Consider the following 11,857-nt stretch of genomic DNA (forward strand, 5'->3'; position numbering starts at 1 on the left):
ACCTCTCTTGAAAATTGTAAACAAAATTGTATTTACATATGTATAACTATAATACTCATCAGAAAACTTTGTAGGAACATGTTTTCAAACCGATGACTATTTCAAAATGATTTAAAATAAATACATAAATATAAAAGTAAATATAATACTTTGTGGACAATATTTTCAAAATAAGCCAGTGAAAACTATGGCACAATCCTATGGCTCTAATTTTATATTTCAAAGTATTTCCCTCCTATTCTGAGCCCCTACACTTCTCCTTCAAAGGAGTTCTAGGCCGGGGCAACCAAGTATATTAAAAAACACGGGACCTCCAACGTCTATTACGGGGGAGATTTGAATTAAATGATCTGAACATTGGGGTGTGCCTTAGGAAAGGATGGAACCTGAAAAAACCCTGATTTCTTTTCGTCTCGCCACAGACTCCTAGAAGCACACCCTGCTCCCAGGAGCACGACTCAATAACTCTCTTCAGTTCATTCTGGAAGATGCCAGGTTCTTCCCGATTATCTGCACAAGAGGCTTCTCTCCTCCTTACTCAAGGCTGTCATTAGGGTCTGGATTGACTTCCTCTTGAAAATCTGCCATCTCCCCTGGGCTCCGTGATCTGGAGGTAAGAGAAAGAGTGAGGATGTCAGATTTCAAAGAGGCAAATTCACAGCTATTAACATTATTCACGTTCTCCGTCAATTCTAACTAGAGTTCAGACCAACTTATAATTCCAGTTTTTTTTTTCAAATTCTCCATTCTAAACCCCAATCACGAACCATTGTTTTTAAGTGTGATTCTTGGACTTTGGTGACCTTGACTCCAAAAATCACTGAACACCCCTAAGGTCAGGCCCAGTAATCTGCTTTTTTGCAGAGACTCCAGGCGATTCTGCTCAGGGAGCTGGCATGTAGAGAATGCTGCTGTACCTTGGTCCTTTTGCATCACTTAAAATCTGAACTTCCAACCATGTTACAAACATCACTAACAAGTCAACATCGTGAACCATGAGACCCGATACCGGATCCCTGGCTTCACCCTGGCTCCTCGTGTTTGCCCATAATACTTGGTCTTAAATTTGGTTAGTGTTATGGTCTGAATGTTTGTGTTCAGAACACAATTCATATGCTGAAATCCAAACCCCTAAGGTGATGTTATTAGGAGGTGCGTCATTTGGGAGGTGATTAGGCTCTGAATGAGATTGTTGCCATTGTAAAAGAGACTGTTGTCTGCTGTTTAAAAGCCACCCAGTCTGTAGGATTTATTTTATTTTTTAATGGAGGTACTGGGGATGGAACCCAGGACCTTGTGCGTGCTAAGCATGCGCTCTGCCACCCAGAATGTAGTATTTTGTTAGAGAAGCCTAAACGAACCAAGACAGCTAGTTCATGAGATTTAAACCAAATCTTTGCTTAATCCTCTGCCCAATCTATACCTGTAATGTGTTGATCGTAATAAGCTACTCTGAAGATCATTTCTTAACCTTCACTCATTCTGACAAACTCCCTTGACTGTAAGCTTGAGGGGGAAGTGTGTCATTGTACAGGAGGAGAGATGGGTCCGGAAGTGGTGAGTCAGGGGAAATAAAGACTCACAGGTGATCCGGCCATAAGCAATTGGCAAGTGAATTTGGACGAAAATACAGCTGCTCGTAATTTATATTTTATTATTGAACACGTAGGCTGTTCTATCTAATATCCTATTGGTAGACGTTTACTTTGTTATAGATAAATCCTCAGAGTGGGGACCCCTGAGGGCTGTAAGGCCAAACAGGGACTAAAAAGAGAAACTTGATTCTGTATAGCACAGGGAACTATATTCAATATTTTGTAATAATCTTTAATGAAAAAGAATATGAAAATGAATATATGTATGTATATGCATGACTGGGACACTGTGCTGTACACCAGAAGTTGACACATTGAAACTGACTGTACTTCAATTAAAAAACATGTTAAAAATAAAAGAGAAACACGAAACACCAGAGATGGGAAAAATTGGGAAGATATCCACAAAAATCAACATTTCATCAAAGCTATTATTTGCACCCAACTACTTTGGGTGAAACGATTTCAGCCAAACTCATGTCTCTGGGACAAACTGGTTTCCCCAAGGCCTGGCACCCACAGGCCTCACCGTGGTTGTATCTGTGTGTGGTGGTCGGTTTGTAGCTGGGAGTTGAGTCAGTGTCTGTGTGCCTGGCTGGCCTGCCTCATGGAAGGTACGGAAGGTGATGTGAGGTTGTGTGGGTCCAGCCATTGGATTCCTCAGATTTCCTAAATAAACCACAAATCATTCTGTCCACACCTGTGAGGACACAGACCTACCTTTCCTCAGGCCGATGACCTCAGGCCTGCATGGTCCTGGGGCCTCTAGGGCAAGAGGGCGCGATCTCGACCCCACACCCAGAGCTCCGGGTCAAAAGCCTGTATCTGGAAAGATAAATGGCCTCCTGAAATGATGCTGACTCTCCAGGTAGACCCCTCCCTCTCTCATCCAGCCCCCAATTCTTTCCCATCCCCAAATCTCAACTCTAGTCCCTCACAATCCCCCTTCTCGTCTCTGGGCCCCCCGAGTCCCCAAAGCCCACCCACCTTTTCGCACTCTTCTCGAGTGACCCGAGTCTTCCAGCCCATGGAACGGATGAACTGGAAGCGCAGCCTGTGGAACGAGGGACGCTGGGCACGGTTCTTCCCATAGAGGAACGGGAAGATGGACTGTTTCGGGGCCTGATTATCCTCTTCCATGTCGTTGGCCAGGTACCTGGGGAAAGACATCAGGTCACTGGTCAGGAGCAGGATGGGAGGGACCGCCACCTGAGGTCAGCTTCCCAGAAAGGACGCAGGGCCCATGACAGCCCCACCCAGTCATCAAGGAGCCACTGCTGAGCAGGACCTTCCAAAGGGTTCCTCTCACACCTTGATGATGAAGATAAAAAACAAAACCCCTGTCCCCTTCGACTTGTTTTATGTACACACTCCTGTCTCCCTATGTTGTAGGTGCCTGTACAGTTCCTGAAGGCAGGAGCTGATCTAATCTATTTCTGTATTCATCCCTCTCTTATTCAATGACAGATACAGGGCTTGGTTCATATTGATGCATTAAGGCAACAACACTTCCTGAATCTCTTTTCCTGTCACCTCATATTCCCTGGCACGTAGGCTGTACTTGACAAGGTTTCATTGAATGAATGAGTGAATGGATGGACGGAGGGAGGGACACTTTATCTCATAGCCAAGTGCAATACTGATTACCTTGTAGACTCACTGTAACTTCAACATTTCCAAAATGAAGAGAATTGTGCTGAGTGTTTCAGGAATGCATGGATATTTTGACAAGACCTGCCTCCCACAGGCGTCTAGTCTAAGGGGATTGGGGAAGGGGGAGGGGGGAGATAAATAACTATAGTCCAAAACATCCCATTATAATGGGATTTTGACTTAAGTGCTCCTGGGATGCAGAAGTTAGGGAGATCAGGGAAGATAGCGTGAAGGTTTGGTGTTTGAGCCCTCTTTAAGGGTGAGGTCATTTCTTCAGATGAATGTGTAGGGGGGATATCTGGGCAGAAGCACAATGTACAAATAGAGGGCAGGGTATTTGGAAGGAACCTTGAAACAAAGAAATAAAGTATCAAGGCAGTAAGCAAGTATAATGGAGATTGTAGAGGGTTGAATTCCAACTGAGCCCTCTGGCTGAGTTGGCAGGTAATTAGCCAATGAAATTGTGTGAAGCCAACAGACTTGTGCTTTGTTGTTTTTTGGGGTGGGGGTGGGGAGGGAGGTAATTAGGTTTGTTTATTTTTAATGGAGGGACTGGGGATTGAACCAGGGACCGCATGCCCACTCGGCGTGCGCTCTGACAATCAGCTAGATACCCTTCGCCCCCAGACCTGCGTTTGGGACGGATATTCAGGCAAATAAAGCCGACTGGCTTGAGTAGAGACTTGTAAGAAACATCAGTGGGGAGTATTTTGCTATATACTGAGAGCCTGGGTTGTGGCATTTGTCATGGGAACACAGAAGAGGAAGGTAACCACACCTGGGCTGATATGGGAGAGGGTGCAGCAGAGGAATCGGAAACAGAAAGCGGACAGCCCGTTTGCTTCCAGGCAGGATGGTGTCAGTAGCAGGGTTCACATTGTGTTGCTTTTTAACCTACAGGAGGGATGGTGGTTTGCTTGTTCTTACGATGAACAGTAACAAAAACATACTTGGATTCAAAAAGAAACCGCTACACAATGACCCTACCATTTTCACACACACAAGTGGGTGTTTTCAGACAAACAGTACCAGTGGGTTTAACAACAAAATAGACTAAAGGTAAGAGCTCCCCTTCCCTCCCTCCGCCTTCCCAGGGTGCTGAACACTGATGGATGGGATGACGTCAAATACTCACAGAGCTATGAAGAAATGGATCCTCTGGTACTGCCAAGAGAAGAGGCCAGCACGGCTAAAATAGGCGATCACCATCGACAGGAGATACTGATGGGAAAAGGGGAAAAAACAGAAAAGAGAGGTCACGTCCTGGGAGAAAGAGAACAGTGGGATAAAGGAGAGAGAGGCAGCTCTCAGGGAGAGGAGAACCCCCTGTTGGGTGAGCCTGACTATTTGGGGCGGGGGAGAGGTCAGAGGTCTGAGTTTGGATGCTCCCAGGATGGGAGGCTCTGTTGGTCTGAGGGCGTGTATTGAGGACAGCCGGCACCAGAGGGTCTGCGATAAGCTGGAGCCAAGACTTGGAGTCCCCAGGAGCTGAGAGGAGAGGGGGCTTAGTGGCAACCACCAAAAGGGCACACATGGGGCTCAGAACCCTGGGGATCTGCAAGACCCCTAGAGCCCGGAGGAACGTGCTGACAAGGCATCAGGTTGGAGAGGGGCGCGGGGCTGTGGGTTTAGAAGGCACCCCTGGCCGCAGGACGGGGGCTGGAGCAGGTGTCTTACCTTGTCAGATACTTTCAAGTTTTTGTCCCAGGCCAGGAATCTCTTAATGACGGGATCCTCTGTGAAAAGAGAGCATATGTTAGGTTGACAGCCGAAACAGTGCTGGCATGGAAGCATTCCAGAGCAGAGAGGGAGGACCCAGCCTCCCGTGGGGAAATTCCGGGACTAGGCCAAGGGCGAGGCTGATGGGAAGAGGGGAGGGAAGACCATTCACTGGGTGAGGAGAGGGGGTGACTCCCCCTCTGGGAGTGTGGTGCCCCCTCATCATGTGTGCATGTACCGCTGCAGAGGCCATCAGGGGGTCACAGTCAGTTTCTCAATTGACAGTGAAGTCAGGGTACAAAGATGGCTTGTTGGCCCCTCCCCCTCCCCTCCCCTGCCTCCCCTTCCCCCTCCTCCTCCCTCCCCCTCACCCCCTCCCTCTCCCACACACTCTAAGGCATTTAGATTCAAAAGACCATTAAGAACTAAGGAGTCTCAGGGGCACAGCTGAAATCAAATGAACCTAATCTCGTATCATTTCTAAGTCTAACCTAATCTTGTATCATTTTTAAGTGTCCCCAAGGTGTGATAGGTTCAGAGTCCTCCAGGGATGGAAATGCCCGTCAGTTAGCAGGGAATTGGAACTGGAAAAGTGTAGTCATTGGAAGTTTTTTTTAGTATAGGCTTGGAGGGTGCTCTGGGGTGTTGGGTGTGGGGTCCCTACCGAGCATCCTTTTGAAGATCTCATGGTGTTCAGGCAGCACCACGGACACCTGGTGTCTCTTCAACTTCATCTTGAGCCCGCAGAGCGACTCTACGACCCAGGTGTCCTCAGCCTCAGCCGCCGTCTTGTCCTCCACCTCCTCTTGGAAGGCCACTGACCATTTCCTCTTCCAGCCGGGACACAGAGGCAGGGGGCAGGAACTGGCCCAGGGGGCTGGGTAAAGAAAACAGGCTACAATGTGAAGCTTTTGTCTTTGGAATTCAGCCACTGGTGACCCAAACCTCCCCGGCCCACGCCTCCCTCCATCCTCTCCAGTCTCATAGACTGTTGGCCTTTTCCCAAGTCATCTTTCATCTTTCTCCTCAGTCACTGTCCATCCAGCCCTCCCTCCACCCCTCTTCCCATTCTTCCAGCTTCCTGACCTCAAAACTCTTCCTCATGGTAGCTACTTTCTCCTACTAGGAAAAAAAAAAAAAGAAGAAGAAAAGAGAAATCTCCCCTTGTTTCCTCTCCTCCTTTCTCCTACCCTTGGATCTCACCTCCTAACCCTCTCCGCGCTTCCCAGGTTTTCCATGTCCCTGGTGCCATACTCTCCTCGATCCCTGGCTGTCTGAATCCCTCTTTCACACACACCTACGTGGGTCCTCCCTCCCGACTTCTGTACCCTTTCCTCCTTACTGGTCAACCCTCTCAAATTTCCAGCTCCCTCACCTGATGACGGTCCTGGGCTTTCTTCATTGACAGTCACCTCCAAGGGGTGCCCTGAGGAGCTGGGCTGGGGGCTCTGGTCCTCAAATTGGGAACTCGGTTGACAGTTGGCCATGATTTCTCCCCAGTTCTTCTATTCCACGAAACCTAGACTCTGTTCTGTCCAGAAGCTTCTTCTGGATTCTGGCTAAACGCAAGCGTGTTATGCCTTCTTCAGGCCAAGGAGGAACTGGTAGTGGGGAGGAGCTCTGGGCAGATGCTGTTGTCCACTTCCGCTGCCCAGCACCACGGAGTCTGGTCCATCCAATCAGAAAGGTTGGAAGCCTCTGACGTCATCGGTCATTCCAACCTGGCAACCAGTTTGAAGGAAAACACGTATAACTGCCAGACCACTTGTCCTGGAGATTGGGAGTAAATGGTATCTCCTGCCACTGACCTCACCTCTGACCACCCCCCAAAAGAATCCTCAAGGTGCCTGGATCGCTCTTTACCTCTTCCCAGCAGGGTGGTTCTCTCCATGGTGGACTCCCTCCCTTCATCCCATTCTTAGGAGAGGGACAGGGAAATTTAGGGTAAGAAGAAACAGTGAAACCTCGTAAGAGTGAGATAACTATGTACAGAGAAACATTGATCCCGGGTACATCGTCTCGTCAGATTAAAAATTACTTTAAAAAAAAACTCAATCTGGCCAAGCTCTTCTGCTCAATGTTAACTGATGCTGTGTTCAGGATTCTGTCCTGGGAGAACACAGGTCCTCTACCCTCAGATACCTGAAAGTCCAGGAGACATTTTGACAACCTAAAATCAGAGACAACTGTCCGTGGGCTTATACACTTCAAAGGGCGTCTACAATTTCACAGAGTCTCTGGATTCCCCAAAGCCTGCCCCTCGAGTCCAGTGAAGAAACTCTATCAAAATTTTGACAATGTGTATCACTCTTGGCCCAGAAATTTCACTACCACTTGAGTGTCCTATGTGTAAAAATGTCATGTGCACAAAAAGACTAGATGGAAAAATCTCCAATTCAAGACAGGTTATATTATTTTCCAGTAGGGTAGGAAATACACAGGAGTACAGGTGCAGAAAAGAAACTGGCCAACTCAGGGTCACGTGGTATTGGGGGGGCTGCTTCTGACCCTCCTAGCCCCTCATCCTGCTTTTCACCTGGGTGTCTGAGTCTCTTTCTTTCTTTCTTGTGATAAAATGTACCGTACATAAAATTTGCCCCTTCTCAGGGTACAATTGAGTGGCATCAAGCATTTACATTGTTGTGCAACCATCACCACTATTCATCTCCAGAACACATTTCATCTTCCCAGACTAAAACTCTGTCCCCATTAAACACTCACTACTATCCACCTCCCCCAGTCTTCTAATTTCTGTCTATAAATTTGACTTCTCTAGGGACCTCATAGACCTGGAATTGTCTAATATTTGTCCATTTGTGTCTGGCTTATTCACTAAGCATGAAGTTTTCAAGGCTTATTCATGTGCTAGCCTGTGTCAAAATTTCCTTTCTTTGTGGGGGCAGGAAATTAGGTTTATCTATTTATTACTTTTGGTGAAGGTACCCAGGATTGAACCCAGGACCTCCTGCATGCTAGGCATGCACTCTGCCACTGAGCTATACCCTCCCCTGCATTTTAGTTTAATTTTTTTGATTGGCGGTACTGGAGATTGAACCAAGGACCTCATGCATGCTAAGCACACAGTCTACCACTGAATTATACCCATCCCCCCAAAAAAATTTCCTTCCTTTTGAGGGATAAATAATGCCTACTATATGAATATACACACTACGTTTTGTTTATTCATTCATCTGTCAATGGGCCCTTTGGTTGTGTCTGCATTTTGGTTCTGAGTCTTGCTTTTAAATTATTCTTTGAACTTTAATGAGAAGCACGTCTGTTTTTCAGGAAATACCTAAAGTTTTATTTTAGATTTTAATCACTTACATGTTTCTATTTAGCCCAACACTTACATGTTTCTATTTAGGCGCAAATGTAAAGTCAGATCAGTTCATTCAAGGTGCACAGACTGAGCGTCTCTCTGGTTTGCAGTTGCTGACTCTCTGAGTTGGACTAGGTCTCAGAGCCCAGTGGACAGCGCCGCGGGTCCCACACAGCCTCTGCCAGCCCAGGCTCTCCCCGGAGTCCACACCACTGGGAAAGGCACTGATGAAAGAGGACAGTGTCCTGTTGCAGTAGAAGGTCAATTGTTAGTAAGCAAATGAGTTCAGATTTGCATCCATCATGCTTTCAACCATCACAGTTGGTTGGGTCCTTCCGTAACCTAGCAGAAGTTCTGTCTGTCTCTCTGTGTGTCTCTCTCCGTCTCTGTCTCTGTCTCTCTTGTGGTTAACAGGCTTTCTAATATTAGAAGATTGATATTCTGTCCCCATTAGTCCCCATTAAAATTTCCCTTTTGTCCTGCGAAAAGCCCTGGTTACATTATCTAATCTGCTAATGATGGCATTATCTATACTGGAATCAGGATTTGCATAATCCTTTCTCCCCCAGCCCGCCACCTTGTCCAGACTTGTTGCACTTGGGTGGGGCCCATCTTAAGATGTGTTGGTATGTTGTCCAAAAACGGAGTAAGCAGCCCAGATTGACTCTGATGTGTTTGGGAGGAGGGGGGAGGGGAGGGGAGGGGGGAGGGAAGAAAACTCTCCTCTCTTCCCCCCACGGATGCAGTCTTATAGAACAATGGCCGGCCGAAGCTGCTCTGCAGAAATAGCAGGAGAGGAAGTGCTCGGTCAATGCAATCCCTCCTGCACGACAATCACATGGAGAAAATATTGAAGTGCAGATGCCTGGACCAGCCTCCTAGACTGCAGTTCCACAGCACTAACTAGGGCTGAATTGTAACTTTCCCAGTGACATACTTCCAGTTTGGAAATCCCTGGGTGGGATGTGCCAGCCAGGCTAGAGAGATAGGGGAGCCTAAAGAAAGCGTGTCACCATAGAATGAAATAAGCAGGAGGAAGGTGAGCCAGCGTCTGGGTCGGACATGGCAGGGCTGTGGCCAGGCCTTGGGTCCATGGCTGAGGGGACGTCAGAGCCAGCCTCCAATCCTCCTGCCAGCGGGTCCACCAGACAGCCCCTCCAGCAGCTTGGTGATGATGTGAGTAAGCAAACCCGAAGCACCCACTTAGAACAGTCCTAGTGTGTGTGCTGGTGAAGGAATGCCCTTTCCCACAGGACACCTGGAACACATCCTCCCCCAAAGCCTGCAGAGGGACCAACCCTACCGAAACCTTGATCTCCAGTCTCCAGACCTGTCGGGCAGGTCATGTTTGTGTCTAAGCCTCTCAGTCTGTCATCCTCTGTGACTTAGCCCCAACAAGTGGATATGATCCCCGTATTTTGAATAAGAAGGAATTCAGATAGGATGGTCAGTTTCCTGGCACTCCTGGCCTCCCTTGCCTTATTTTGTTTTTCTTATATTGAGTCACTTTATCGACTTTAATTTCAGTTGGTTTTTATGGATTTTCTAGAAAGAAAAAATATAGTCTGGACATAAAGATAATTTGCTGTTTATTTTAATATTGATCCCTTTTATTTCTTTTTCTTAATTAATGATGTTCTGAGACTTCAGAAACATTTTGATCAGTAGCGATAATAGTGAGCCTCTCATTTAATGGAAACAACAACATTTAATGTTTTACCATTAAGTTTGCTGTTTGTGGCTTCTTTTTTTTAAAGTGAAGTATAGGCAGTTTACAACGTGGTGTCAATTTCTGGTGTGCAGCATAATGTTTCAGTCACAATCTACATACATATATTCCTTTTCATATTCTTTTTCATTAAAGGTTACTACAAGATACTGAATATAGTTCTCTATGCTGTACAGTAGGAACTTGTTGTTTATCTATTTTATATATTGCAATTAGTATCTCCCCTGCCTTTAAGGCAAGACTGTCCCTAGACTTCAGAGCAGAATCTGTTCTTTTATATGAGATTAGAAACTTCAGTTTTTTTTTTCTCAACCTTTGCATTTCCTGGTTGTGGTAGATGTGTTAGTTTTGAAAAAATGATTGAGAGAGGAAAATGATTCCAAATCCTGAAGATGGGTGCCAGTTATCTCCATAAAATTGATACGTTAAGAGACAAAAAAGAAAAAAGAAAGAAAACAGGAGAAAACACAGGCAACTATTTAGGAAATGAAGGATGGGGAAGGCTTCCTCAAGTACAAGGTCACAACACATGAGAAGTAGGAAGTGAAAGATGTGAACACGAAAAAATTTTTGAAGGTCTATATGACAGAACATAAAAGTAAAAAATTAGGTTAAAAAGATAAATGACAGGCATTAACAAATACCTACTGCTATATATAAAGTAGATAAATAATAAAGACCTACTGGATAGCACAGGGAACTGTATTCAATATCTTGTAATAACCTATAATGAAAAAGAATCTTAAAAAGTTATATATATATACATATATATGAATATACATATACAATTATATATATACATATAACTGAATCACTTTACTGTACACCTGAAACATGGTAAATCAACTATACTTCAATTTAAAAAGGTAAATGACAAAATGGGGAAAATATTTGTATTTAATACAAAGCAAATACAAAAAGAGAAAGCTTTATATTTTAAACACCCAAATATGAAGAGATCTTAATGAAGCCAAAGTACAAGGTGGATTTTTGCTGTTTCTGGTGAAGACAGAATCACAGGGTCCAGGTGTACTTTACTAACTTAAGCAAGTTTTAAAAGGGGGGAAATACATGCAGTGAAAGTTTTTAGCCATTTGGAGAGAGGGGTGAGTCCTGAGCTCATTGCTGGACATCCCATTCATCTGGATGAATCAGTATTTATTATTCCCTTTTTAAAAGCATTTTTTGGCAGAGGAGGGGATAGCTCAGTGGTAGAGCACGTGCTTTGCATGCACAGGATCCTGGGTTCAATCCCCAGTACCTCCTTTAAAAAATAAAATAAATAAATAAATCTAATTACCGCCCCCCCAAAAAAGCATTTACTCAAGAAAAACTTGTAATATAAGTACTTTCAGAGAATTTCTGGGCCACAGTACAGGGCAGGGGTCCTGGGGAGCCCAGCCTGTCTCTGATCGGAGCAAACAGTTGGGTGTTGAGATGGGCCCATTAGCCGGTGTTCACAGGGCAGAGAACCAGAGAGGAGTGAGGTACAGAGAGCACCCCAGTCTTTGGCTGAGACCTGGTCACTGCATGTAGGTGAAGTGAGAACTAGAGGCTGGGACTCTGGCTGATGGGTGCACTGCCCATCCAGGGTGCTTTCAGGTGCACAGGGCTGCTGACATCCTTTACCTGGTGAAAATGGAAAAGAACACAGGGAATTGCACCCCAGAGGTTTTCCAGGCTCAGGCTCAGAGGAGGTGTGGTCGCTGTCATTCTCACAGCAGCAAGAACTGGGAAAGACCATTCCTGGTTGTAAGCAGCCACTTCCAAGAGCGATTTTGGAGAGGTACCCGTTTTGTGCAGGATTAATTTAATGCAGCTGTTCAGCTGGGGAAATCA

The 11,857-nt window shown here is 45.8% G+C and overlaps 1 protein-coding gene across 1 annotated transcript; it reads right to left on the reverse strand.

Moving 5' to 3' along the window:
- Positions 1 to 387: 387 nt before the first annotated feature.
- On the reverse strand, positions 388 to 6,469 carry LOC102514333 (speedy protein E4-like). The gene is made up of 7 exons (XM_006173881.2): positions 6,343 to 6,469; positions 5,632 to 5,844; positions 4,926 to 4,984; positions 4,384 to 4,469; positions 2,583 to 2,751; positions 2,316 to 2,420; positions 388 to 607 (listed from the first exon to the last, which is right to left on the reverse strand). Exons 1-6 carry the CDS (start codon positions 6,452 to 6,454, stop codon positions 2,361 to 2,363), a joined length of 699 nt encoding a protein of 232 aa, XP_006173943.1. The 5' UTR covers positions 6,455 to 6,469; the 3' UTR covers positions 388 to 607; positions 2,316 to 2,360.
- Between the last annotated feature and the right edge of the window lie 5,388 nt (positions 6,470 to 11,857).

The sequence above is a fragment of the Camelus ferus genome, chromosome 18 (genome assembly GCF_009834535.1).
Source record: "Camelus ferus isolate YT-003-E chromosome 18, BCGSAC_Cfer_1.0, whole genome shotgun sequence".
NCBI classification, from domain to species: Eukaryota; Metazoa; Chordata; class Mammalia; order Artiodactyla; family Camelidae; genus Camelus; species Camelus ferus.

Excerpts from the sequence above, each read along its gene's own strand:
- LOC102514333 (XM_006173881.2), bottom strand. The coding sequence starts at position 6,454 with ATGGCCAACTGTCAACCGAGTTCCCAATTTGAGGACCAGAGCCCCCAG. Across the intron at positions 4,470-4,925 it reads ACTTGAAAGTATCTGACAAG|TATCTCCTGTCGATGGTGAT; the intron begins GTAAGACACCTG and ends TTTTCCCATCAG. Across the intron at positions 2,421-2,582 it reads CTCGAGAAGAGTGCGAAAAG|ATACAGGCTTTTGACCCGGA; the intron begins GTGGGTGGGCTT and ends TTATCTTTCCAG.